The following is a 25,916-nucleotide window of genomic DNA, read 5'->3' on the forward strand; positions in this document are numbered from 1 at the left end:
ATCCTTTGTTTTACACCAGACTCACCTGGATTGTTTGCTGCCAAAAAATTCAATCTGACTAAAGGACATGGTTCCAGTTAGAATCCCAGTAAAGTTTAGCAAACGTTACATCTTTATGCTGGTGATGGTTGGGTAGAAAAGCCTCTTTTATTTTATTTGCCTCTAAACCAACCAGTGGCCATGTAGAAAGTGTCTAATGGTTGTTATGGATACATTGTGACCCCAAGTGTATCATGGCAAGATAAAAATCGGGTTGTCTAGTAGCGAGTGAGTAAATGAAATGAGTCGCCATGTCATATTTATACCCCGAGGAAAAAGAAATGCACGGATTACTACTTAGAAGTTCATAGAACCAATGAATAATAAAAAAAAACCTAAAAGTATACATTTAAAAATTCTTCAATTACATGTTCTGTAAAGGGGAATGTTAATGGTACCAATAATTGTGCCTCTAAGGTTGTATTTAAAACAAAGATTTGGTTTGAAATTATTTTTTTCAGCTCATTAAATAAAATGTATTTCAATTAAATATTTCATGTTTCTGAATTTACTTCTGTGAGATTATGCTGCTGCAATAAAAGAGTTATCTGTTTTTTTCAAGTCTTTACTGGAGGTAGCAACAAATCTTTCAATGTGATGTAATTTGCAGTAAGAGAAGGGAACAGTTGACAAAGAGCCTGAAGAGGTGCAGGTATTCACTGGTGAGAAGAGGAAGGAAAGTCCAGATGATAATGTCATGGACATATAAAATTCTGATGATTATTTCCCAACAATGTTATTTAGCAAATAGAAATAATTTTGGTAATCTTAACTAACGTAAAACAGGGAAGATTTTGTCCAGTTTAGTATACAGTACAGTACATAAACATCTGGTTTCAGCTGTATTTTGATGTCCTGAGGTGTCCTTATTTTAAAAGACAAGCCAACCTTGGACTACAAATGATTCCCAGTCACTTTTTAAGAAAATGTTTTAGGTGGAATTGATGCTTTCACACACTGATCACAACCAAACATTTTGCAAGTATTTATTACTGCAATCATATTCAGAAAATAGAAATGATATACAAGTGGCACTGAATATTTTCAGAGACCGAAATTGGCACCGTTTTCTCATGTTCATCTGAATGATTACAGTTCCTAAAGTCTGTTTAATAAGTGGATGACATTTAAGAAGAGTTTCTTGGCAAATACATCTGACAGTTCCTAATTTAAAATGTGTGGTCTGACTCACTGACATACCATGTTTCAGAAAAGTTTGTTAAAAAACAAGTGCAGGCAATTAATTACATACAAAACATTTCTGCTGTAAATAGAATGTAATATGATGGTAGAATGAGTGAGCTGAATGGCACTCAGTGCGAGTGTAGAAGCTTCCAATTAAATCTGTGGGGATGCCTTGTTTGGAAAACCTCCAGGCATACAATGATGCTTGAGGGAGGAAGCAGCCATACTGAAGCCCATGGGTTTTCACTAATCACTATTGTGTCTTACGAGGTATGCTGCTGAATGACAAGTTTTTACTGCCTCCCTGTCATGGCTCTATAATGCTTTGTGAGAAAGTAATTGCAGAGATTTCCTGTTTCCACCATGCAAGACAATTATTTCAGCAGGTTAGTGTTTAACATGGATAGCACACTGAGGTTTCAGAGAAAAGATTGGTTATTCACCTCTGGTGGGCACAGCATCACCAAACTCACAGGAAAATCAATATAATAGTCTGTGTAGAAGAATACAAAAACATTTCAAGATAACACTTTGCAAGGTTTACTTGATTTGACACAAGTGCTGTAAAGGAGAACAATAAAATACTCTTGCAATAAAGCCTTGCATGTGAACAATTTATGCTGATACCCAATGAAGGGAATTTGTGGTTCTGCAGTTTCTGGTGGTCAGAAATAACATCTACTTCCTGACACAAACAAAAGTTTGCGATAGAAAAACACTGTATCACATTAACATTTTTGGTTGGTCATGGAGCTAAACTAAAATACCAGAGAGTACATGTACATTGGAATATAACACCACCCTTATTTATTGGCAAATCTAATAAAGATGAATAAAAAGTCTTAAAACAAAGTCATATTTTATGTGGTGGCATAATTTATCGTGGAAAACACACAAAAAACTATTTAGATAGCTGACCTGATAGATGTAAGCAAACAAAAAACAAACCTTTTTTGGGGAAATGTGAAAATTAAAAAAGGGTCCACACTCTGAAATAATAACGTTTTGATTCAGCATTCACTGTTCTTGACTGTACACCTAGCATCAGTTGCAATGAATCTGGTCAATCTCAAATAGAGTTCAGCTGTCCTAATAAGATTTGAAAGGACACTAGCTCATTTGCATGTTTTAGCTTAAGCCATACTTTTTACAGAACTTAAAAAGGATCAAAAAAATCTTATTGGACAAAGATATCAATGGAAAAAGGCTACAAAGACAACCAGTTATTTACATACCATGGCACAGTACTGATGGAAAATATGGTACAAATGTGACATGACAAAAATTAGATTTTTTTCCAAAAGTTATGAAAAGGCAAGATGAAAACTGGTCAGGGAGGCTGCAGAGAGGATGACAGCAACACAGAAGGAGCTGCAGGACGTGTCAAGAGGAGCATGTCACGTTCTATTTAGGATAATAAAAAAAAAACAATATCAAAAGTAATATATAAGTCTAGACTTAATATGAACATTGTATGTTTTTGCACCAAATAAAATAATAGCTTGTTTAGATGATTGAGTTTTAATTTAAGTCTGCCTTTTTACTTTATCAAATAGATTTGTATACTATAAAGGTTTAAGGAATTTAGCCTCTAGAGGTGCTTTGTTTTGGACAAAATACCAACCTATTGCCACTTGTAAGAATTAAGTAAAATTTTTTAAACTGAGCATTAGGAAACCTTTTTAATTATTTTTTTCCCACATCTTTGTTGTTGATAGCATTTTAATGTAACCTATCTTATTTGAAAGACAAAAATATAGATCTACCAGAAAAGTGATCCTTGAGATACATTGCCTTGCAAAAGTAGTCAAATGTCTTGAGATTTTCAGTCACAATACAAATACAAACTTCAATGTTTTTTTTTGTTTGTTTTTTTTTAGTTTTAAGTACTGGTCTGAAATTTAATTTTTTGGCCTACGTGCAAAACGCAGTGTATGGAAGAAAACATATGCTGAAAATCACCCTGAGATCACTGTTCCCAATGTAAAACATTGCAGTGGCAGAATCATGATCTGAAGATCCTTTTCTTTGGCAGGGACAGGGAAGCTGCTTTTTCAAGGCCCTGTATATCAATAAAGCTTTTAAAAATAAGAAAAAAAGCAATTATTAATGGCTTTTCTCTTTTCTAGGTGGCCAACCTCCTACGTTTGTTCCAAATACCTCAGATTAGCTATGCCTCCACTAGTGCAAAGCTCAGTGACAAAACTCGCTATGACTACTTTGCTCGCACTGTGCCCCCAGACTTCTACCAGGCCAAGGCAATGGCTGAAATCCTGTGTTATTTCAATTGGACCTACGTATCAACAGTAGCATCTGAGGGCGACTACGGCGAGACCGGCATCGATGCCTTCCAACAGGAGGCCCGCAGCCGCCAAATCTGCATTGCCACTTCAGCCAAGGTGAGCCGAAGCATGAACCGGCAGGGCTATGAGAATGTGATCCGCTCCTTGCAGCAGAAGTCCAATGCCAAAGTGGTCATCCTGTTCACCCGCAGCGAGGATGCACGCGAGCTGCTTTCAGCTGCTGCTCGAATGAACATCTCATTTATCTGGGTGGCCAGCGACGGATGGGGAGCACAGGAGAGCGTAGTGAGGGGCAGTGAGACTGCAGCAGATGGGGCCTTTACCATTGAACTGGCCTCCTACCCAATCAGAGAGTTCGAAGACTATTTCACAAAGCTGAACCCATACACCAACACGAGGAATCCGTGGTTTAAGGAGTTCTGGGAGCACCGGTTTGCCTGCAGCCTTCAGGAGCACAGCTGCAGTGAACATAGCTTACGAGATGGAACCTTTGAGCAGGAGTCCAAGATCATGTTTGTGGTAAATGCTGTGTATGCCATGGCCTTTGCTCTGCATAACATGAGGCAAGCAGTATGCTCCAACACATCCAAGGTCTGTGACGCCATGAAACCAGGCAATGGCAAAAGGTTCTACAAAGAGTTTATCCTGAAGACCAAGTTTGAAGGTAAGCGAATAACCAACAGCAAACTGTTACAAAATATTTCAGATAAATGTAACATTTTAGCTATGAGGTGTAAAATATAATGCAGGTGAGAAGTACAGTATACCTGCACTTATTATGGGCATGAATATGATGCAACCTAGACAGTGAAAAGGTGTTCCTTCCTACAGGTTATAACTAACTTGCAAATTGGTAGTTCCTGGATTGTCTTTGATCCTTCCAAAAAAATCTGTCTATTTTATCCTTAGCTTAAATGTTGGTTCAGTACCAGGATCTCAACCAATTTATTGGGTTCTATCAATTCTGACCAGGATCTAGTTAGAATTATGCCTGAAGTTGCAGATTGCCACAAAATGCTGCTCTAGTTTTTTGCTACTTCACTGAATGTATGGTAATATTAGTGGAAATTAGGGTTATGCATCTCTATTTGGTGGCCGCTCCAATTAATTTTAGATACACAGATGGAAAAAGTGAATGGACATGATACAATTCAAGTCATGAGTTTAATCCCTTAAATTGGATCTTTTCACAGCTGCTCCTCTGATCCACTCGCATCTTGCATGTAGACATCCTCAAATCTAAGCAAATCTTAACATCCCGAGTGGACATGTATATATTTAAGCCTGTATGCATAATTTTGACTCTGTGTAAATTAGAAAAGATTCACAAGAAACTCAAACATTCTGCTTTCTGCACATCGCTGCACTTTTCTGTAACAATCATTCCAGCCTGAAGAAAAAGCTCAAATGTGCCTTTAAATTAATATATTTATGCCCATGAGTGCATGTAGACTTCTGACTGACAATTTAACCTGAAGGAAAACCTTTATCTCAAATGTAAATTTGCTTACACAACACAAAAATAAGACATGAAATATTCAGTGGGAAGTATATATATAAGATACCATTACTGTATTTTTATAGCACGTGTAATTGAAAACTTCCTGAATGTTAACTGATATAGTACATGGTAGTATTAATGTAATCAGCTCATAAAATTATTTATTGACTAGATAAAAAAGACAGCAAAATGCAGAATCTCAAAGAAACATCCTTTCAATGGAAATTAAACACACCACACAGCAATAAAAAAGCACCAGTACACATCAATATTTTTAGATGTAGTACAGAAAACTTTACAAGAAGTCACTAGAAGTACACAGAAACTCACACATACAGATAAAACAGTAAAGATAAGGTTACATTACTGTCAGCAGGCAGCCTGTTTTATAAAGTAAGACCACAAGAATTGAGACCCTCATCGAATCCCCTTTTTCCTCTACTATGAGAAGACTGCTAAAGTTTTGGGCAAATAAGTCAGCATTGTTCTACACCTATAAAGGATACTTTGGAAAATGATTTCATGTTTAACAGCCAGTAGGCACTATTCAAAATGCAAAAAAGTTAATTGGTCTAAATGTGGACAACTCAATATTTTATTATTCAGACATTTTTATTTCGTTTGAACTTATGACAATCGCATGATAATTGCACACTCTTCATACTCTTAGTGTCATGTTTTGACGCATGCAAGGGAATGGAGATTTCTGGTCTGGGGAGAGTTTCTTTATCATGGAAAGGCAGATCACTGCGAGAAAAGGGGTAAGAGATAAGCTGACAAATAATGGGTGAATATGAAGGTGAGTGAATCAGAGAATTGATCTTACTGGCCTGAAGTAGATTGATTTAAGCCAGGAGGAAGTGAGCAGAGTTCAGGGTTGTTGGTCCGTGTGGTAAGCTGGGTTTCGCTATGGAATAGATGGTGAAGGGTTGGAGGTTTGATAAAGAGGAGCTTGATGTGGCCGGTTGTTGAAGGAAGTTGTCCACAAGATTATGGCTCTAGGAGGTTTGAACAGCGAATCCAGAAAGCTTCACTGAGAAGAAGATCCAGGGGAGAACTGAGGGGGTTACTTTGGGAAAATTTAAAGAGAGTGAGGTTAAAGAGGAAACATAATGCAAAATCCACATTTTTAGCCCTTAAATAAATTTTGTTGTACTTGGAGTCTGTAGGAGTGCAGAAAAGTTGAAGTTAGTCTATCCAGGTGCACCTTATGCAAATACTGTGAGTTACTTGGCTTGAGCAGGGAATTTTACTTAGACAGCCAGATAATCAAAAGAGTCAAATTTGCCCAGTAACACCTTTCTACACTTTAGTGAATCATTAAAGCAAAGCGGCCACCCCTCCCCCTCTCTTACATTCCCTGCTTTCACCTATTGTTAACTGTAACCGGGAGACGTTGACTCTATCAATGTAAACGTCTCAATATTTTCATCCAGCCATGTTACTGTTAAAAACATAACATCAAGATTATGCTCAATAATAAAGTCATTGATTAAAAAATATTTTCCTGACAAATATATAATGTGTAATAAAGCTAGTTTAAGTGACTAAGTGGCTGAAATTATGTCTGTGGCAAGTTGCACTTGACAATGAATATATTTTAAGTTTAATTTCTGTCTGCTGTTTCTTATCTTAGTACATTTTCTGTTACGTAGTAGCAAAGAGATTTTACAGCATTTTCCCATTGGGGGCCCAAACTTTTCCTGGAAATAATCACTGTTAGTCTTATCACCTGGAACCTGTGCATAACACAGGAATGTTTCTGCAACGTCCTGAACACAAACAGGCTCGTCATCCTTGGTATGCGGAGGAGAATAATTATGTATAAGGTGGGGGGGGCTTGGCAACTCTTAGTAGGTACTGGACAATGATGGGGGTTTTTGTGTAGAAAATGTGAAATTTGGGCGTAGGTTTTTCATGTTGTCAATGAAATGTGGAAGGAGGGAGTGTGTGCTGTGTGGAGAGAGTGAAGAGATAAATGGGGTCTGGATAAAAGAAGGTTTGGGGTCCTCTGGTGGGGCTAAGGGGGTGTCTACTTGTCCTGTTAGAGTCTGGGGAGATTCCACTTGTAGTGATGAAGAAGTGTCTTTCTGTGTAATTTTTTTCTCCATGGTTCATCCTTTTCTCTGCAGGCTGCAGTTGTCCTTTAAAATGTTGCTCTATCGGTTTTTATGTACTCTCATACCGTCTCCTGCCAGGGGCTGCTGGAAGTTGGAAGTACTCTATAGACTTAAGACAAAATCCATCTTTTTTGAAAAGAGGCCTGCGTTTACCAGAAGATATTGCAGTTGTCGATAAAGCACACTGATTTTGTAGCACATACATTTTAAGCTATTTGTTGAGCATCAGCAGTCTACTAAATATCTTATGTCCAAGCCAGACCGTCGGTAAATGTACACTGAAAAATACCTTGATATTGAGACCTTGAACGTTGTTCAGCAAATGAATAAAATCCTCTTTCAAGATGTCAGATATTTGCTTCACAACATCAGTGGCTCCTGTGTGTATAATAATATAAACCATTTAGAGCACAATCTGGTCTCATACCCCACGCTGGTGTTTGAAGATGAGCTTTCCTTCAGGGAGTCAGAGTCTTGCAGAAGTGGAGCAAACTTGTTTTCTAGTGGGAGTCCAGTTTTTTAAATTCGTTTGTTCCGATCATTTGTTTTGAGCACAGTCCGCTGCTGTTTTTTCCATGGTGCTGGGGTTGAAGAGAAGTTTAGCTTGTGTTGCCATGAAAAAGGCAGCTGCTCCTAACATCGTCTGGTGCTTCTCTCAAAAGCGATTAAAATAAAAAAATCCTTGAAAAAATGATCTGAAAATCCCTGAGTGTCACTGATTTAAAGTACTTCAGGCCAACATTTCTATTGTTTTTGGCTGGGAGATGAGAAGAACGCAAGCAAATAGAAAACACAGGGGAGAAAGCACCAGAGCAAGCACAGAGACAGAGCAGCGACTTTTATGATTTATAATATTTTTTTATTACATACTTGTGTGATTTGTAATAATTCATTAGTATATGACATCCCAATTTTTAAATCCTCGGTTGAATTTTCAACGTACAACAGATAATTACCTGCTATACAACTAATTTGCTGTCTGTTCTTGTCTGTAGCAGTGTAGCTGAGAAAACAGATAAAAATGTTAGTATATGTAATAATAGGGCATGTCTTCATGTTATGCCCTAACCTTTGAAACATAAAACGACTAGTATGACAATATTATCCCATTTAAGAAGTAAATCTTCTTAACCTGTTTTGTTCTGCCGTTTACTTACAAGTAAAAAACACTAGACTGGAAGTCTTCCACAAAATTCTGACAATGCATCATGGGAGCAAGGAATAAGATGGATAAGGTACATAAATAGCCGGACATCCTGCTGAATATCAAAAACCTTAAATTGCTTAAACCTTTGAAATATTATGAGAAAACTCACCATTTTGTGCTTACTCAATTGGAATTCTTTGTTTTAACAAAAGAGCATTCCTGAAGATTTTTTGCAGCACTAGTGGCTTTTGTTTGTTATTTTTTGAAGTAGGCAGACAGGAAATGGGGTGGAGAGAGGGGGAACAAATGTAGCACAGGTCTCAACTGAAGCCTCCATACATGGACGGCGCTTTACCACTACGTCACGCACCGCACCCGTAAAAGAGCATTTCTAATAAGTGAGACATTCTATATCACCAGAGACTGACAGCAAGCAGGCCCAAAAGAAAGGGGACAAAATTATCTCAACAAGTTCTGTATTAATGATTGTGATAAAACATTTAAACAGATGTATTTTTCCAAAACAACAGTAGTATTTCTAAACAACTATATCTAATTGCAAATACAGCTGTACAGTGACACAATATAAAGTTATAAATCATACCCTAATTATATCTTAACAGTATTGTAAATGACCTAAAGCATTGCTGTCTTTTTGCTTCCCACCAGCTCCTTTCAGACCCGTGGATACTGAGAGCATGGTACGCTTTGATTCTGTAGGTGACAGCATCAGTCGATACAACATCTTTCACTACCACAAAGAAGAGGGCAAGTTTGTATACAAGAAAGTTGGCTACTGGGACCATATATTGACTCTGAACACCAGCGTGGTACCTTGGCATGGCCTCATTCCTCCCACCTCCCAGTGTAGCGACCCATGCAGGAAGAATGAGGTAAAGAGCATGCAGCCTGGAGATGTGTGCTGCTGGATCTGTATTCCATGCCAGCCCTACCAGTACCTGCAGGATGAGTTTACCTGTGCTGACTGCAGCTTTGGTCAGTGGCCGTTGGCTAATTTAACTGGGTGTTATGATCTGCCTGAAGAGTACATCCGCTGGGAGGATGCCTGGGCTATTGGGCCTGTTACTATCTCCTGTCTTGGCATACTTTGTACTCTGACAGTTGTGGGTATTTTCTTTAAGCACAATGAAACACCTGTAGTCAAAGCAAGTGGACGTGAGCTGTCCTACATCCTCTTGATGGGAGTTCTGATGTGCTACAGCATAACCTTCATCTACATTACTAAACCTTCCACTGCTGTCTGTACGTTGCGAAGACTTGGCCTGGGGACCTCATTTGCTGTATGCTACTCTGCCTTGCTAACAAAGACCAACCGCATTGCTCGGATCTTCAGCGGGGTAAAAGACGGAGCCCAGCGGCCGCGTTTCATCAGCCCGGCTTCGCAAGTGGTGATATGTGGGGCTCTCATCTCCTGCCAGCTGCTGGTGGCCATCATCTGGCTGCTGGTGGAGGTGCCTGGGGTTCGGAAGGAAATTAGTGCTGAGAGGAGAAACGTGGTTACCCTGAAGTGTAACAGCAAGGACAGCAGCATGCTCGTATCACTCACCTACAACTGCATTCTCATCATCCTTTGCACAGTCTACGCCTTCAAGACGAGGAAGTGCCCAGAAAACTTCAATGAGGCCAAGTTCATTGGGTTTACAATGTACACCACCTGCATCATCTGGCTGGCTTTCCAGCCCTTATTCTATGTCACTGCCAGTGACTACAGGGTAAATATGCATTCAATTATTTTTTTATATGTGTTAATTAAGTATTTAAGATCTATGTTTCTTGAAGATACTGCAGTGCACTGCAGTGAGAGGATCTTAGCAAAATCTTTTAATGACTGATCTTTATGTTAATCTTTTTGAATTAGTAGAATATTCTGCGTGCACATTTCATTAGATCTCCAGCATCCAGACCAATGAAAAGTTTTATTTTCTTGTCTAATTAATTATCTTTCAAGAAAAGAACAAAGAGTAGACAGATGCCGCATAAATATATCAAGTCAATAAAACAATGAATTGTACCATTCCTTTATCATAAAGCATAAACTAATACTTAACTGCCTAGTTGCTGGAAGGATGATATACAATGCTCTCCACATTTACTGGGACCCAGGATCAGGAAAAAGTAAAAGTAGAGATGTACTAATCAGACTGATGTCAATTTCTACTTTTATTAGAGGTCATGCATGCTGATTATAACCATCCTTCTACTGTATATTACAGGGGGGGTGGTGCCTTTCTCCAGCGGTCACAGGGCAAGAGGCAGGGTACACCCCTGACAGGTCCCTAGTACATCACAGGCCTGCTAAATACATATAATCCATATAGAAGACAAATATTTGCTGTGTTTGTTGATTGATGTAGCTTTAAGAAAAGGAAAAAATTACAAGATTATTCCAATATATGCATCAAAGCATATTTCTCTAGGCTCTATCAGATTTTTATTGGACTCAAAAAAGTGCTTCAAAACAACGCAAAAGAAAACTCTGATTTTTTAGCATTGACCTGCCAAGTAAAGATCAGATCTAGAGAAAACTGGTCGATTCAAATCTCAGATTGATTGGCACATCTCTTGTATTATGCCTTAAAATAAAAAAAATGAAAATGGGCTTTGGAGATATTTTTCCATTCTTCAGTACCCTGCTCACTGAGAGGTGGGATGGCAAACTTGGGTTCTCTGTCACAGTTACAGTAGGTTTAAACATCTTAGTTAATGGTCTGACTGTAGACATGTTTAAGTTTAGTCAAGCAGCTATTTTCATAGAGCCATTTTCTGATTTATCAAGCTAAACACACAATGACGTGTTCCCCTGTGTTTCCCGTTTTGAAAAGTGGGCCCTTGTGGATTACTAATAAAAGGTTCTTTTGCACTCTGATCTATTTAAAAAATGGAAAGTATTAATTAAAAAGAATATTCAGTTATAATTATTGCATAGGATTTTTTAGGGGTACCAGTAATTGTGGCACTTGTGGTTTTACAAAAAGGAAATTATTTATGAATATGTATTTGTTTCCCCAGTGATTAAACATTCTCAAATTCTCAAAAACTCAAAGGATCAATTTTTCCACATTTTTCAGTTTGATATTATGCTACTGTTTTAAAAAGATGGATTCATTTTTAGGCCTTTTAAACATATTTAACGAGGATGCCTTTAAATGTTGATGTGGCTGTATATGCAGCTAAGGGGTAGATTGATGCATGATGCTTACATCATGCAAAACAATATTTCATAAATGGAGGACATAAACTAGAATTATTTTCTTTCAAGTTGCATGATCTTCATTTTTGTTTACCGCACATGCAGTCACTGTGAAGTAAGTCATAATAAAAACAGCAATCATTCAGGTGTAAAACTGACAGAGCATATGAGCAGAATCCTGAAGCCTGAGGTCGACCCAAGGCTGCTGCCGTAGCGTTTTGACCAAGGTATGCATCAAGGCCTTTGTTGTGCCAACAGGATGGGAAGGGGTGTTGGGGGTGGCTTAGAGATCACACAAACTGTTTATCATTATGGGGGTACCTCAGCCTTTTCATGTCAATCGTAATCAAATCATCAACAAACATGAAAACCAATAGCCACCTTTGCTGATGCTGTGTGATCATTTTATATCTTTAGCACAAATATTAATGAGAAAAATGAGAGGTATGAAACTGCTGCAAAGAACTTAAAGCACAGCACCGTTTTATAAAAGCAATAATGGACTCAATTAACTGAGTCGCTTTGAAATATTTAAGCCTTGTTGCTCCCTGAATGACAATGAACATAAGTTTACCAGTAAAAAAAATCACAATCTCTTATTAAAGCAACCTGGAAGTGCGATTTATTCAAACTCATTTTTTCTGTGCATTGCTTTTATGATTCACCATAATCCCTGCAGACATAATATGTTTCTGCAGTGTGTAAACCTGTTTCTGGAATTAAATATTCACATATTTCTTGTTAAATAGATTCATAAGGGATTCATTTTTCTAATAAAAACCTTCCCTTGAAAATATAAAATAAGATGTAAAGCTATACATCAATTACTGTCAAAATCAAATTCATATAAAACTCCTTGAGGGAGTTTTACAAACCTCAGTGTATTTAATAGTAATTTTTGGGTTGACTGTAGACCAAAACAAAGTAGAATATAATTTTGAAGTGGGAGGAAGAAAGACTCATGATAACTTGGGAGGAACTGCAGAGATCTACAGTTCAGGACAGAGAACCTGTTGACAGGATAGCTATTAATTGTGCAGTCCACAAATATGGTGTTTGTGGAAGAGTGGGCTGTTGAATGTCATTGATAAAAGAAGGCCATAAGAATTCCCAAAGTTTGGCACAAGGAAATCAAGAAGATTCTCTACAATTTAAATGGAAATAACAAAGCAGGTCTCACAACGTTTTTGTCATTATACAAATTCACGTTTAAAACCAAAATCTTTACACACTTAACACAAAGAGATTAGTAGCAGCAGACAGAGTGATGTGACTGACCATCCCGGTGGTACTCCTGCTAATTGACTTTGGAAGTTAAAATCTGTGACAACTTTCCAAACTTCAGCAGTGCCTCTGTTGTGCCTGTGTGTTTGGAGAGAATTTTCACTTCACGCTGCGGTTCTGCAAATAGAAGTTTCTGGACTGCAGGGGTAACCAGTGGGGTGGGAAGAAATGGAGCTCAGGAAGATGACCCCAGTAGTTGGCTCACATTAGCAGCTGAATTATGACTGGCTAAGTAACAGAGTGTCTAGGAAAGCCAGCTGTGCTTTGTTCATATTCTTCTTGTTCTTCTTGCCCTCATATTCATGCACATAAGAATCCATAATTAGAATTGCTAACATACATAATTGAAGACCTCAATCACGTCCATAATTGGAAATTTGACAAATAATTGAGGAATATTAACTATTTGACACACAGGGCATAGTAGATTTCTGTTTTGCTGTTAAAATACATACTATTTTACTTGAAGCATTTGAGGATTGACTGAAAACCAGCTGTTGTTTTCCAAACAATCATCGCAATAGTTGTTGCATAGGTATATTCTGGTAATAACCTAATTGGTTTATTCATATGGTCATACTGAAAATCCTTCTGACATTCAGGTCATGTTTGGTTTTACAAATGATTCTTAGAATTGAACAGATTGCTTGTATTCCTGTGGGGAAGCTATCAAAGGGATGAGAAGGAGATATGGAGGTTGGATTAAAAGTTTGTGAGCAATCAGAGCAGGAAATAAAATTTACAAGTGAACGGATTTGGTCAAAGGCCTGTGCACTGGGTGTGTATGTGAGGAGCACTGCCTTTGAACAAACTTTACCAGCCCCTTTAAAGACAGATTGCAGGTTGATATTTCTCACGCAACCTCCCTATCTGTGTAGGTGCAGACCACCACCATGTGCATCTCCGTCAGCCTGAGTGGCTCGGTGGTTCTTGGCTGCCTCTTTGCCCCCAAAATCCACATCATCCTGTTCCAGCCCCAGAAAAACGTGGCCACACACAGAATCACAACCAACCGCTTCAGTGCCACTGTATCTACATCTGCCTCAGCACCCAGCTCAAAAGGTACAAACATACACCACACCGAACGAGGTACCATGTAAGGGTCAATAAAGACAGAACCATTCCAAAGCAAGATAGTAAAAGATATTAAATGTTTAAAACTGGACTCCTGTTATGTTGATTCAGTTCAGTTTACTTATGTAGGCACCAATTCTCAATAAAAAGGCATGATGGGTATTATAGAAATACCAACCAGGTCCATTTCAGTTTTATTACAATACTGTTCAACTCAGTGATAATTATTACATGCCAATTTGTAAACTGAAAGAAAACAGTGCATGGATGCTTTTTGAAAAAATTACGTAAATTCTGAATTTGACCCATTTCAATAGCAAACATATATATATATATATATATATATATATATATATATATACATATACATATACATATACATATTCTACATCGTGTGAGTAACGATGTACCTGGCTTAATTTTGTTGGGTCACAGGGAGGGTCTAATGCCTATCTCGAGTGATCAGTTGGCGAGAGGTACAGGTCCTTCTCAAAAAATTAGCATATTGTGATAAAGTTCATTATTTTCTATAATGTAATGATGAAAATTTAACATTCATATATTTTAGATTCATTGCACACTAACTGAAATATTTCAGGTCTTTTATTGTCTTAATACGGATGATTGTGGCATACAGCTCATGAAAACCCAAAATTCCTATCTCACAAAATTAGCATATTTCATCTGACCAATAAAAGAAGAGTGTTTTTAATACAAAAAACTTCAACCTTCAAATAATCATGTACAGTTATGCAGTCAATACTTGGTCGGGAATCCTTTTGCAGAAATGACTGCTTCAATGCGGCGTGGCATGGAGGCAATCAGCCTGTGGCACTGCTGAGGTCTTATGGAGGTCCAGGATGCTTCGATAGCGGCCTTTAGCTCATCCAGAGTGTTGGGTCTTGAGTCTCTCAACGTTCTCTTCACAATATCCCACAGATTCTCTATGGGGTTCAGGTCAGGAGAGTTGGCAGGCCAATTGAGCACAGTGATACCATGGTCAGTAAACCATTTACCAGTGGTTTTGGCACTGTGAGCAGGTGCCAGGTCGTGCTGAAAAACGAAATCTTCATCTCCATAAAGCTTTTCAGCAGATGGAAGCATGAAGTGCTCCAAAATCTCCTGATAGCTAGCTGCATTGAACCTGCCCTTGATAAAACACAGTGGACCAACACCAGCAGCTGACACGGCACCCTAGACCATCACTGACTGTGGGTACTTGACACTGGACTTCTGACATTTTGGCATTTCCTTCTCCCCAGTCTTCCTCCAGACTCTGGCACCTTGATTTCTGAATGACATGCAGAATTTGCTTTCATCCGAAAAAAGTACTTTGGACCACTGAGCAAAAGTCCAGTGCTGCTTCTCTGTAGCCCAGGTCAGATGCTTCTGCCGCTGTTTCTGGTTCAAAAGTGGCTTGACCTGGGGAATGCGGCACCTGTAGCCCATTTCCTGCACACGCCTGTGCACGGTGGCTCTGGATGTTTCTACTCCAGACTCAGTCCACTGCTTCCGCAGGTCCCCCAAGGTCTGGAATCGGCCCTTCTCCACAATCTTCCTCAGGGTCCGGTCACCTCTTCTCGTTGTGCAGCGTTTTCTGCCACACTTTTTCATTCCCACAGACTTCCCACTGAGGTGCCTTGATACAGCACTCTGGGAACAGCCTATTCGTTCAGAAATGTCTTTCTGTGTCTTACCCTCTTGCTTGAGGGTGTCAATAGTGGCCTTCTGGACAGCAGTCAGGTCGGCAGTCTTACCCATGATTGGGGTTTTGAGTGATGAACCAGGCTGGGAGTTTTAAAGGCCTCAGGAATCTTTTGCAGGTGTTTAGAGTTAACTCGTTGATTCAGATGATTAGGTTCATAGCTCGTTTAGAGACCCTTTTAATAATATGCTAATTTTGTGAGATAGGAATTTTGGGTTTTCATGAGCTGTATGCCAAAATCATCCGTATTAAGACAATAAAAGAGCTGAAATATTTCAGTTAGTGTGCAATGAATCTAAAATATATGAATGTAAAATTTTCATCATTACATTATGGAAAATAATGAACTTTATCACAATATGCTAATTTTTTGAGAAGGACCTTTATACGTTGGACATGTCGCTACTCCATAAAAGGGCAACACAGAGACACATGGGAGAAACAACAATGCACACTCACACTTACTCCTAAGGGCAACTTTAAAGCGATCAATTAATCTAACAGTAATATTTTGGGCTGTGTGAGGAAGTTGGAATACCCAGAGAACATCTATACTTGCATAGGTATAGATGATGAGCCCAACCAGTCAGATAGACTACAAGCATGTCTTGAAGACATAAAAACTTGGATGACTTTAAATTTTCTGCTTCTAAATTCAGACAAGATTCAAGGCTCTAGATGGACAAACTGTCTACTTTTAAGGCTAGGCTTAAAACTTTCCTTTTTGATGAAGCTTATAGTTAGAGTGGCTTATGTTATCCTGAGCTATCTCTGTAGTTATGCTGCTTTAGGCTTAGGCTGCTGGAGGACATAATGACCACTGTCACCCTCTTCGCTACATTCTTACACTACTCTCCAATTTTGCATTATTTGCTGTTATTTCAGCTTTTAACTTTGTTCTCTCTTTTCTCTTCCTAGAAGCTACACCTGGCCTGACTCTGTGTCTACCTGTGACACCTTTCTGGAGAGGGGCATCGTCCAAGCTTCTGCTGGCAACAACTTACTGCTCACCCTCTACCGATGATCCACTTGGCTCTGTCTTTCAGTGTTTAACCCTTTCTCTCTCCTAGACATGGCAATTGACTGAGATTCTACTGTAACTAACTCTACAGGTCCTTCTCAAAATATTAGCATATTGTGATAAAGTTCATTATTTTCAATATTGTAATGATGAAAATTTAACATTCATATATTTTAGATCCATTGCACACTAACTGAAATATTTCAGGTCTTTTATTGTCTTAATACGGATGATTTTGGCATACAGCTCATGAAAACCCAAAATTCCTATCTCACAAAATTAGCATATTTCATCCGACCAATAAAAGAAATGTGTTTTTAATACAAAAAACGTCAACCTTCAAATAATCATGTACAGTTATGCACTCAATACTTGGTCGGGAATCCTTTGGCAGAAATGATTGCTTCAATGCTGCGTGGCATGGAGGCAATCAGCCTGTGGCACTGCTGAGGTCTTATGAAGGCCCAGGATGCTTCGATAGCGGCCTTTAGCTCATCCAGATTGTTGGGTCTTGAGTCTCTCAACGTTCTCTTCACAATATCCCACAGATTCTCTATGGGGTTCAGGTCAGGAGAGTTGGCAGGCCAATTGAGCACAGTGATACCATGGTCAGTAAACCATTTACCAGTGGTTTTGGCACTGTGAGCAGGTGCCAGGTCGTGCTGAAAAATGAAATCTTCATCTCCATAAAGCTTTTCAGCAGATGGAAGCATGAAGTGCTCCAAAATCTCCTGATAGCTAGCTGCATTGACCCTGCCCTTGATAAAACACAGTGGACCAACACCAGCAGCTGACACGGCACCCCAGACCATCACTGACTGTGGGTACTTGACACTGGACTTCTGGCATTTTGGCATTTCCTTCTCCCCAGTCTTCCTCCAGACTCTGGCACCTTGATTTCCGAATGACATGCAGAATTTGCTTTCATCCGAAAAAAGTACTTTGGACCACTGAGCAACAGTCCAGTGCTGCTTCTCTGTAGCCCAGGTCAGGCGCTTCTGCCGCTGTTTCTGGTTCAAAAGTGGCTTGACCTGGGGAATGCGGCACCTGTAGCCCATTTCCTGCACACGCCTGTGCACGGTGGCTCTGGATGTTTCTACTCCAGACTCAGTCCACTGCTTCCGCAGGTCCCCCAAGGTCTGGAATCGGCCCTTCTCCACAATCTTCCTCAGGGTCCGGTCACCTCTTCATGTTGTGCAGCGTTTTCTGCCACACTTTTTCATTCCCACAGACTTCCCACTGAGGTGCCTTGATACAGCACTCTGGGAACAGCCTATTCGTTCAGAAATTTCTTTCTGTGTCTTACCCTCTTGCTTGAGGGTATCAATAGTGGCCTTCTGGACAGCAGTCAGGTCGGCAGTCTTACCCATGATTGGGGTTTTGAGTGATGAACCAGGCTGGGAGTTTTAAAGGCCTCAGGAATCTTTTGCAGGTGTTTAGAGTTAACTCGTTGATTCAGATGATTAGGTTCATAGCTTGTTTAGAGACCCTTTTAATGATATGCTAATTTTGTGAGATAGGAATTTTGGGTTTTCATGAGATGTATGCCAAAATCATCTGTATTAAGACAATAAAAGACCTGAAATATTTCAGTTAGTGTGCAATGAATCTAAAATATATGAATGTTAAATTTTCATCATGACATTATGGAAAATAATGTACTTTATCACAATATGCTAATATTTTTAGAAGGACCTGTATGTGCTCTCTTTCAGACTCTATCCTTGAAAACTGGCTCAGAGTTTATCTGTTCTTTCTTTCTAGGTGAAACAACTAAAGGAGCTACATCCATTAACATTTACTTTTCCTTCCCATAGAAAGGACTCCTGGATCAGTGCTTCTTTGTTCTTTTTGTGTCTCTGCTCTGTTTTCTCAAACCCCCAGTCGGTCGTGGCAGATGGCCGCTCACACTGAACCTGGTTCTGGTTCTGCTGGAGGTTTCTTCCTGTTAAAAGGGAGTTTTTCCTCTCCACTGTCGCTACATGCATGCTCAGTATGAGAGATTGCTGCAAAGTCAACGCCAGTGACTGTCCACTGTCTCTACAAGCTCATCCGGGAGGAGTGAATGCTACAAATCTCTGACCCGATGCAATCTGCTGGGTTTCCTTAGACAGAAAAACATTTTATCCAATTTGAATAAATAACTAACTCTGACTGCACTGTTCAATGGTTAGGATTAATTGGAATGTATGTACCTGACTGTTGTGAAGTGCCTTGAGACGACATGTGTTGTGAATTGGCGCTATGTAAATAAACTAAATTCAAACTGAATAAGGAGATCGTACAAACTCCATGCAGAAAGACCAAAGGCTGGGATTTAAACCAGTTTGCACTTCGCAATAAAGATATCCTTTAGTGACTTCATCTAGCAGGGACGTCCAGATAAAAATATAAGCTCTGAGTCAGGAGTTAAATCTATGGGATGAAAAACAGAGTACATACACAGCAATACCCCCTTCAGTTGTTTTGAGACAGAGTAAAGTGCATCATCTATAAAGAGATAGCATGTAGGTATAGGCAGCAATAGCACAATGATGGTTCCCTTAAGAAAGGTGACACAGCTAAATAGAAATGCCAGGCCACGTGTAACTTCTATGGAAAGAAATGAACAGAGAGACAACATAAAGTCAATGGCAACAATAACTTCAGATTATGCATAATTGGGGAGAAGGAGAAAGTAGCAGTGAGAGAAAGTGGTTAGCATGTCCTCTGGCAGACTAAGCCTGAAAAAGCAAAACTATAGAGATAGCTCAGGATAACGTAAGCCAGTCTAAATATATACTGTATGAAGGGAAGCTAAAATAGGAGAAAAAAGATTTCTCCTTTTAATTGCCATAGGAATGTTTGCTGCAGCGTGTTGAGAAGCTTAAGCTTTTTATTGAAATTTTGAGATTTTCTGATAGTGAAGAATTACAATAGTTCAGCCTTCAAGTCACAAATGTATGGAGTAGTTTTTCTATGTTATTCTGGGATTGGATATTCCTAGTATTGCTGGTAGGTGAGAGTGGCTCAGTGAGAAGAGCGGTCATCTTGCAATCTGAGGGTTGTGGGTTTGATTCCAGTTTCTCCTTCTACATGTCAATGTGCCCTTGGGCAAGGCACTTAACCTCAAATTGCCTGTATGGATGAGTGTGTCTGGGTGAATGAGGCTCTAGTGTAAAGTGCTTTGAGTGGTCAGTATGACTGGAAAGGCGCTATATAAGTCCATTTGATCTTGGCAATATTTCAACCGATGAAAGATTACACAATAATGTAATATTTCTGTCTTTTGGATCTGAAGCAGTTTATGCAATCTCATTGGAATTTGTCCTTCTATGAATAAACATTTTAAACTAGATTGGAAAATAATGGATACCACTTTTGCTAAATACAAAACACGGAACATGGGTTTTTGTCTAACATCTTGTTACACAAGGTCATATAATTAAAGACGTATCACTAAATGCCAACATACATCTGTTTCAGAAAAAAAAAATGTTTGCTTGTTTCAGCATGACAACATCAAACCACAATATATCTGACACCATGCCAAATAAATTACATACAAATCATTCCTTTCAATTATCTTCACATTTAAATACAGTAATCTCCAACAATTTGACAAGAACAAATTGCTCAAAGACAAATTTGTTTTAGCGTAAGCTTTAGAGAATTTCAATACTGTATATCTCAGCACAAAGTGTTTAGACACTTTGTTTTGGAACATTTACACCACTGGTCAAAAGGTTGTATATGTATACTTTCTCGAAAGCTTTCCCAAGCTTTTGACAAGTAGTATATGTGGTTACCAGAGTTTTATTTGAAAGACATATACTGCTAAATACAACAAAAAATATAATATATATTATAAATGAGGAAAACACAGCCAGTGAAAGAATTGCTTATCTCGGCACAAAAAAAAAAAATTCATAGCAGAAAATCAGCATTTCTTTTGTGGCACCTCATTTGTGAAATGTGTGGACAAACAATAATGACTTTCCAGGCAGTAAGCAGAGATTTTAAAAAGTTGGCAATCCTAGACAGTCAGCCAGCCGAGAAATTACCCAGCAATTTACAAAAGAGAGATATAGTGCTTTAATTAGCTAGTTTTACGAGGTTCTGAGTCTTTGATCTGCTCTGTTCATCCAGCTCAGGGTAACTTTTTGCATTTATAGTCTGTAACATTAAGACCAACATTATGGCCATTAAAGTCCATTTTACAACCAGCATAGTCAAAGTAATTAATACAATATGGTTTAGGACAGTGCAAATGATTTAGATTTGGTGGTAAAAAAAAAAGAAACAACTAAATGTAATTTAAGAAAATAAGCTTTCTTTCCTTAAGTTTGTACTGGTGTTGCCCTTTAGGTGGAGGAGGAAACATTGTAAATATTTGCCAAAGGGTAAACTACAGTGCTTTGCAAAAGTGTTTTGAGTTTTTCACATTGTCATGTTGCACCAACAAACTTCAGTATGCTTTATTAGAATGAGTGCATAATTTTGAAGTGGAAGGAAAATGAGTCATAATTCTTTTGCATTGTTTATTTATTTGTTTATTTTACATTTTTTGTAGCACTGGTGGCCTTTATTGTGTAAGTTGACCGAAAGGAAATAGGGTGGAAAGAGAAAGTGTGCATTTTTATTCAGCCCCTTTTACTCCGACACCTCTAAATTGAATCTAGTGTACCCAGCTGCTTACAGAGGTACCTTGATTGGTAGTTAAGAGTACATCTGGTTGTGAATTATTCTCACTATGTATACAGGTTTTCTGTAAAGGCCTCAGAGGTTTGCTAGAGTCCATCAATGACAAATATAATGAGGACAAAGGAACACATCAGACAGGCCAGGGATAAAATTGTAGTGACGTTTACAGCAAGGCACTGTTTAACCCGTCATCTGAACATGGAAAGAGTCAGGTACACCTGTAACTTACTGAGATATGATTGTCCAACTGACAGGCCGAGCAAAAAGAACATTGAACGGAGAAGCAGTGGAAAAGCCCTTGGTAACTCTGGAGGAGCTGCAGAGACCCGCAACTAATTTAGAAGAAGCTGTTGACAGGACAGCTATTAGTCCTGAAGTCTACAAATCTGGCTTTTATAGAACAGTGGCAAGAAGAAAGAAGAAAGATGGATATATATGAAGTCCTGTTTACAGTTTATATATATATATATATATATATATATATATATATACAAGCCATAATATATACACCATATATATACACCATATATATACACAAACACAAGTATAATGGTTTGGTTTAGATTAAAGTATATTCATGTCACAATTCAGACCTAACTAAAATATAGAGAACCTCTGGCAAAACTTAAAGTTTGTTGTTCAAGGACACCTTCTATCTAATCTTACAGAGTTTAAGCTTTTTGCAAAGAAGAACAGATAAAAAGTTTAGTTTCTATATGTGCAAAGCAGGGAAAGATACAGTGCCTTGCGAAAGTATTCGGCCCCTTTGAACTTTTCAACCTCTTGCCACATTTCAGGCTTCAAACATAAAGATATAAAATTCTAATTTTTTGTGAAGAATCAACAACAAATTGGACACAATCATGAAGTGGAATGAAATTTATTGGACGTGTCAAACTTTAAAAAAAAATAAAAAACTGAAAAGTGGGACGTGCAATATTATTTGGCCCCCTTACATTAATACTTTGTAGCGCCACCCTTTGCTACAATTACAGCTGCAAGTCGCTTGGGGTTTGTCTCTATCAGTTTTGTACATCGAGAGACTGAAATTCTTGCTCATTCTTCCTTGCAAAACAGCTGGAGCTCTGTGAGGTTGGATGGAGAGCGTTCGTGAACAGCAGTCTTTAACTCTTTCCACAGATTCTCGATTGGATTCAGGTCTGAACTTTGACTTGGCCATTCCAACACCTGAATACATTTATTTGTGAACCATTCCATTGTAGATTTGGCTTTATGTTTTGGATCATTGTCTTGTTGGAAGATAAATCTCCATCCCAGTCTCAGGTCTCTTGCAGACTGCAACAGGTTTTCTTCCAGAATGGTCCTGTATTTGGCCCCATCCATCTTCCCATCAATTTTGACCATCTTCCCTGTCCCTGCTGACGAAAAGCAGGCCCAAACCATGATGCTGCCACCACCATGTTTGACAGTGGGGATGGTGTGTTCAGGGTGATGAGCTGTGTTGCTTTTACGCCAACATATCGTTTTGCAGTGTGGCCAAACAGTTTGATTTTGGTTCATCTGACCAGAGCACCTTCTTCCACATGTTTGGTGTGTCTCCCAGGTGGCTTGTGGCAAACTTTAAACGAGACTTTTTATGGATATCTTTGAGAAATGGCTTTCTTATTGCCAATCTTCCATAAAGGCCAGATTTGTGCAGTGTACAACTGATTGTTGGACAGACTCCCACCTCAGCTATAGATCTCTGAAGTTCATCCAGAGTGATCATGGGTCTCTTGGCTGCATCTCTGATCAGTCTTCTCCTTGTTCGAGATGAAAGTTTAGAGGGACGGCCGGGTCTTGGTAGATTTGCAGTGGTCTGATACTCCTTCCATTTCAATATGATTGCTTGCACAGTGTTCCTTGGGATGTTTAAAGCTTGAGAAATCTTTTTGGATCCAAATCCAGCGTTAAACTTCTCCACAACAGTATCTCGGACCTGCCTGGTGTGTTCCTTGGTCTTCATAATGCTCTCTGCGCTTTGAACAGAACCCTGAGACTATCACAGAGCAGGTGCATTTATACGGAGACTTGATTACACACAGGTGGATTCTATTTATTATCATCAGTCATTTGGGACAACATTGGATCATTCAGAGATCCTCACTTAACTTCTGTAGTGAGTTTGCTGCACTGAAAGTAAAGGGGCCGAATAATATTGCACGCCTCACTTTCAGTTTCTTATTTGTTAAAAAAGTTTGACACATCCAATAAATTTCATTCCACTTCACGATTGTGTCCCACTTGTTGTTGATTCTTCACAAAAAATTTGAATTTTATATCTTTATGTTTGAAGCCTGAAATGTGGCAAGAGGTTGAAAAGTTCAAGGGGGCCGAATACTTTCGCAAGGCACTGTATATCCCAAAAGACTTGTGATAAAATGTTAACTCAGGGTGGCTGAATAGAAATGTATACCACATTAAAGGCTTTCATTTCAAAGAAACCTTTGAAGACGGTGTATCATTTTCCGTTCAATTCATAATTAAACACTTTCTGTTGATCACTCATGTAAAATCCCAATAAAATACAGTGTAGTTTGCAGTCGTGACAAAATGTGGAAAGATTTAAGAAAAAATTGTATTTTCTTAAGACTGTACTTTGACTCATCTTTTTCCCCCTGGTTTTAGTAAGAAAACATTCATAGGTTCTGCTTGGGGTAACTTTTGTAAGTATTTGTTAAACAGACTGGTTTTGCTTTTCATTTTCACACGGATCTGTTATTTTACAGGCTTGCCTGGCCGATTTGGATTTTAACTACATTATATGAAGGTGGATATATTTACCCTCAAACAGTGTTTCATAATTTACATGCTGATCATAATGTTCCCTTTATAAACAATACATCCTAGGACCTAACAGCTATTGAATAATACCTCATGCCCATTTCCATCCTTTTACTTACAGCTTTTATCTCTGGTTCAAAGCATTGCTTCTTATCAGTAAAAAGTAGAGAAAGCCAAGCATGTGGCCTGGCTAACATCACTACTTCTATTCTCTCAGGATCAGCCTCCAACTACGTGCCAGCAGTTTGTAACGGCCGCGAGGTGGTGGATTCTACAACGTCTTCTTTGTGAAAATGTTCCTCTGAAAGAACAAGAGACCATCCCCATCATCAGTCGTCCTTCCATCAAACGTAGGCCAACGTATGACTGGGCACCCCTTCCCTTCCCTTGACATCTCACATGTTGCAGAGAGATAACAGTCAGGGTAGAACGACTGGCGGCAACGAAAGCAACTCTAACTGCGAAAGATAAAAGATGTTCCCGCTTCCGAGCAGTATGTAACAACTGTAAAGACTTTTTTTGTATAGATTTTAAATGCTGTGATCTCCGTTGGTTTACAGATAGATGTGATTACCTGCACTGTGCCTTGTCTTTTAAGAGTCTTATTGTGAAATGGGTGGTTGTGAAGCAATAGTGTAATACAAAACGCTGTTCTTATCTAGTTCTAACAGTGCTGTGAATATATCCAAATGTTTTAGACATTGTCAAAAAAAAAAAAAAGATGTTCTGAAGTGAATTTAGCTCTTCTGTTAAATGTGTGACTAACTTATAGTGAATGATGAAAACTAGACCCTATAAAGGACATGTTTTACTGTAGGCTAGATTAAAAGTGTGTGCTTTCTTGTAATTAATGTAAATAAGATGTTTTTTTATATTAAAAACTCAATTATATTCGAACCCAAACCTGCAATCCTGCAGTTTTTTGTTTTCCCTTCATGACCTATTTCACCAGAGCAAACACATAGGTACAATATATGCTGCAATATTAATTGCACGAGCTGTTGATACGGTCCCTTGTGGTTGGGTTGGGCATTTGACTTCCATGTGCAACACTAATTGCTGATGTGGGACACCTGAGAACCTGTTAAGGCCCCGACTGTCAACTAATGTGTGTCTGCTCTCCTCCACAGGTATGCTGCCAATGTTTACATTTTTTTTTTGCCACAACTTTAAAATAAGACTACATTTCACAATCTTATTATTCATATTAATAATAAACAGTAATAAGGTTGCTATAATGCACAAATTGAACTTCAAATTTTTGAAGTTCAAAGAAAATTAAACATGATTTTTTTACATTTTTTTAATAAAAAACTGAAAAGGGCATTGTGCAAAAGTATTCAGCCCCCCTGAGTCAATACTTTGTGGAACCACCTTTTGCTGCAATTACAGCTGCAAGTCTTTTTGGGTATGTCTCTACCAGCTTTACACAACATTCTTCTTTCCAAAACAGCTCAAGCTCAGTCAGATTAGACGGACACGGCGTTTTTGAGCAGTGGTTTTCAGATTTTGCCACACATTTTTGATTGGGTTTAGGTCTGGACTTTGACTGGGCCATACTAACACATAAATATGTTTTGTTTTAAACCATTCCATGGTAGCCCTGGCTTTATGTTTAGGGTCGTTGTCCTGCTGGAAGGTGAACCTCTGCCCCAGTTTCAAGTTTTTTGCAGACTCCCAACAGGTTTTCTTCCAAGATTGCCCTGCATTTGGCTCCATCCATCTTCCCATCAACTCTGACCACCTTCCCTGTCCCTGCTGAAGAGAAGCACCCCCAGATCATGATGCTGCCACCACCATATTTGACAGTGGGGATGGTATGTTCAGAGTGATGTGCAGTGTTAGTACTCCACCACACA

The 25,916-nt window shown here is 38.8% G+C and overlaps 1 protein-coding gene across 3 annotated transcripts in view; it reads left to right on the forward strand.

The window, feature by feature from the left end:
- grm2b (glutamate receptor, metabotropic 2b) overlaps positions 1-24,960 on the forward strand; it is a 43,302-nt gene extending 18,342 nt beyond the window's left edge. For 2 of the 3 annotated variants that reach the window (XM_047348400.1, XM_047348401.1), the window contains 4 exons: positions 3,354-4,191; positions 8,965-10,028; positions 13,669-13,852; positions 24,275-24,960. In XM_047348400.1, the coding sequence (XP_047204356.1) occupies positions 3,354-4,191; positions 8,965-10,028; positions 13,669-13,852; positions 24,275-24,348 (2,160 nt within the window). In that variant the 3' untranslated portion in view covers positions 24,349-24,960. Of the gene's footprint in view, positions 1-3,353; positions 4,192-8,964; positions 10,029-13,668; positions 13,853-24,002; positions 24,044-24,274 lie in introns of all 3 variants that reach the window. The other variant, XM_047348402.1, reaches the window with a different exon arrangement.
- Positions 24,961-25,916: the final 956 nt, after the last annotated feature.

The sequence above is a fragment of the Girardinichthys multiradiatus genome, chromosome 20, assembly GCF_021462225.1.
Source record: "Girardinichthys multiradiatus isolate DD_20200921_A chromosome 20, DD_fGirMul_XY1, whole genome shotgun sequence".
Classification (NCBI taxonomy): domain Eukaryota; kingdom Metazoa; phylum Chordata; class Actinopteri; order Cyprinodontiformes; family Goodeidae; genus Girardinichthys; species Girardinichthys multiradiatus.